Raw genomic sequence first — 1841 nt, forward strand, 5'->3', positions numbered from 1 at the left:
CAAATCAAGTTGTTCTATTTTCATCAGATATGTTAATAAGAAAAATGAAAATTTTATGCATTTCCCCCGTTTAGATTTTTCTAGACTTTCTTGTGTAACTTCGCAATACATATCTCTAACAATAAATCAAAGCATTGTTTCTGTTGCAATTTGTTTGATGTTGAGGTATGTTTTTGCGTAGGCTGACTGAACTATTAATGCAAAGTAAATTTTGTCATTATTTGATGATCACACACACACCCACACACAAAAGATTCAGATAAAGTAGCTTTAGAGCATAGCCTTTATTGAAGACTAACGTTAGCGATCAGTAGTATTAGACCTGTGGTTGTCTTGTACTTGTAGTAACCGGAATATTTAAAATATTGTTAGTTAGATTTTTTTACTGAAATTGAAAATAGCTATATTATATCTAGCACCAATTACTATGAATTTTGTATCGACATGTGGTCATATATTATCAGTAGAAGAAAGAATTATTTTGAAAAATTCGTGTATCATTCTTCGAGATGAAAATAGGCTTGAGAAAGTGCAGTTGTGGGGAAAAATTTTAGGACTAACGAGCAATTATTTTATCGTTCAAGGAAAAGGAAAAGACCTTTTAAAGGATAATAAAATATTTTACAGGTAATTTAATGTATTGAAACTAAAAGAAGTATGTATAGGCACTACTTTATTACATTTCATTTATATAAGATTATGTTAGCAAGATCTAAAGTAAAGCCTGTACTAAAAGTAAGAGTAAGATGTATATACTATCAAATATATGTAACAATGCAAAACTTGTGACCCGAGGCGTACATTATGATTCAAAAGAAGTAGGAAATTGATAAAAAAACTTAATATACACTATCAGTGTAATATAATGATATATATTTAATCAAAATTAATCATCTTAGCTCCAAAGTTTTTATCAACTAACGACCCTCTCGTCTATCTACCTTTATTATTTATTTAAATTATTATTAATATTACTTGTAACTTGTATGCTAGGCTTAATCCAAACCGCATGTTTAAGCCTGTCTATCAAAATCTCTGTAAAACAAGCTTTAAATTAGATAATTTTCTTTGTACACATTGAATATAAGCTTATTACTGACTTACGCTGTAGCAATATAGGGTTAGCCTGCTAATTATGTATTTGCTTGTGCATATGATATATCGTATACGGTTTATGTAGCATTAAGCGCAATTTGTTTTTCACTTAAATACTTATTTATTAAATCTGATTTATTCTGATCATTTATTAAAGAGAAAAAGAATATTTTTTTACTCTTTAGGTTTTAATTACCTGTTGCAAAGTTACATTAAGAAAACTATTCACAATTGTACAAATATTCAGTATTTTTTATCTTGCACTGAAAAAATAACCTGTTAGCGTTAAAGTAGCTAACCTAGGAATTTTAACCCCTGACTACATCATCATAATGGAAAATGATATAAATGAATTTTGGTGGATTTTATTTGAAGAACGTTTAATGTCAACTTGCGGTGACATACACTGATCTGTTTGCAGTCATTGCATAATATTATCTGGGACTTTGATTATTTATTTCCTAGAGTATTTATAATCAGTCAAGAACAAAACTGTGTATCAAGTTGAAATATTTGAATATTTTGATCTTTATATCAAACACAGACGTGAAGCGGGAATTATTTTGAAACATCAATCTAAATTAATGTAAAACTTGAATGATGAAATGAAACCAAAAGTAATGTTTATACTCATAAGTAATACTTAGCTTGTGTTATTGTGATTTACTAGACTAAAAGTTTAAAGTTTTAATGTTTATACTCATAAGTAATACTTAGCTTGTGTTATTGTGATTTACTAGACTAAA

The 1841-nt window shown here is 28.0% G+C and overlaps 1 protein-coding gene across 1 annotated transcript in view; it reads left to right on the plus strand.

The window, feature by feature from the left end:
• The first annotated feature begins 344 nt into the window (after positions 1-344).
• LOC106473705 (radial spoke head protein 9 homolog) overlaps positions 345-1841 on the plus strand; it is a 14985-nt gene continuing 13488 nt past the window's right edge. Inside the window, exon 1 of the mRNA XM_013934384.2 lies at positions 345-627. Coding sequence (XP_013789838.1) covers positions 428-627 — 200 coding nt within the window. The 5' untranslated portion in view covers positions 345-427. The remainder of the gene's footprint in view (positions 628-1841) is intronic.

This window comes from Limulus polyphemus, unplaced genomic scaffold (assembly GCF_000517525.1).
Source record: "Limulus polyphemus unplaced genomic scaffold, Limulus_polyphemus-2.1.2 Scaffold6422, whole genome shotgun sequence".
Taxonomy (NCBI): Eukaryota; Metazoa; Arthropoda; class Merostomata; order Xiphosura; family Limulidae; genus Limulus; species Limulus polyphemus.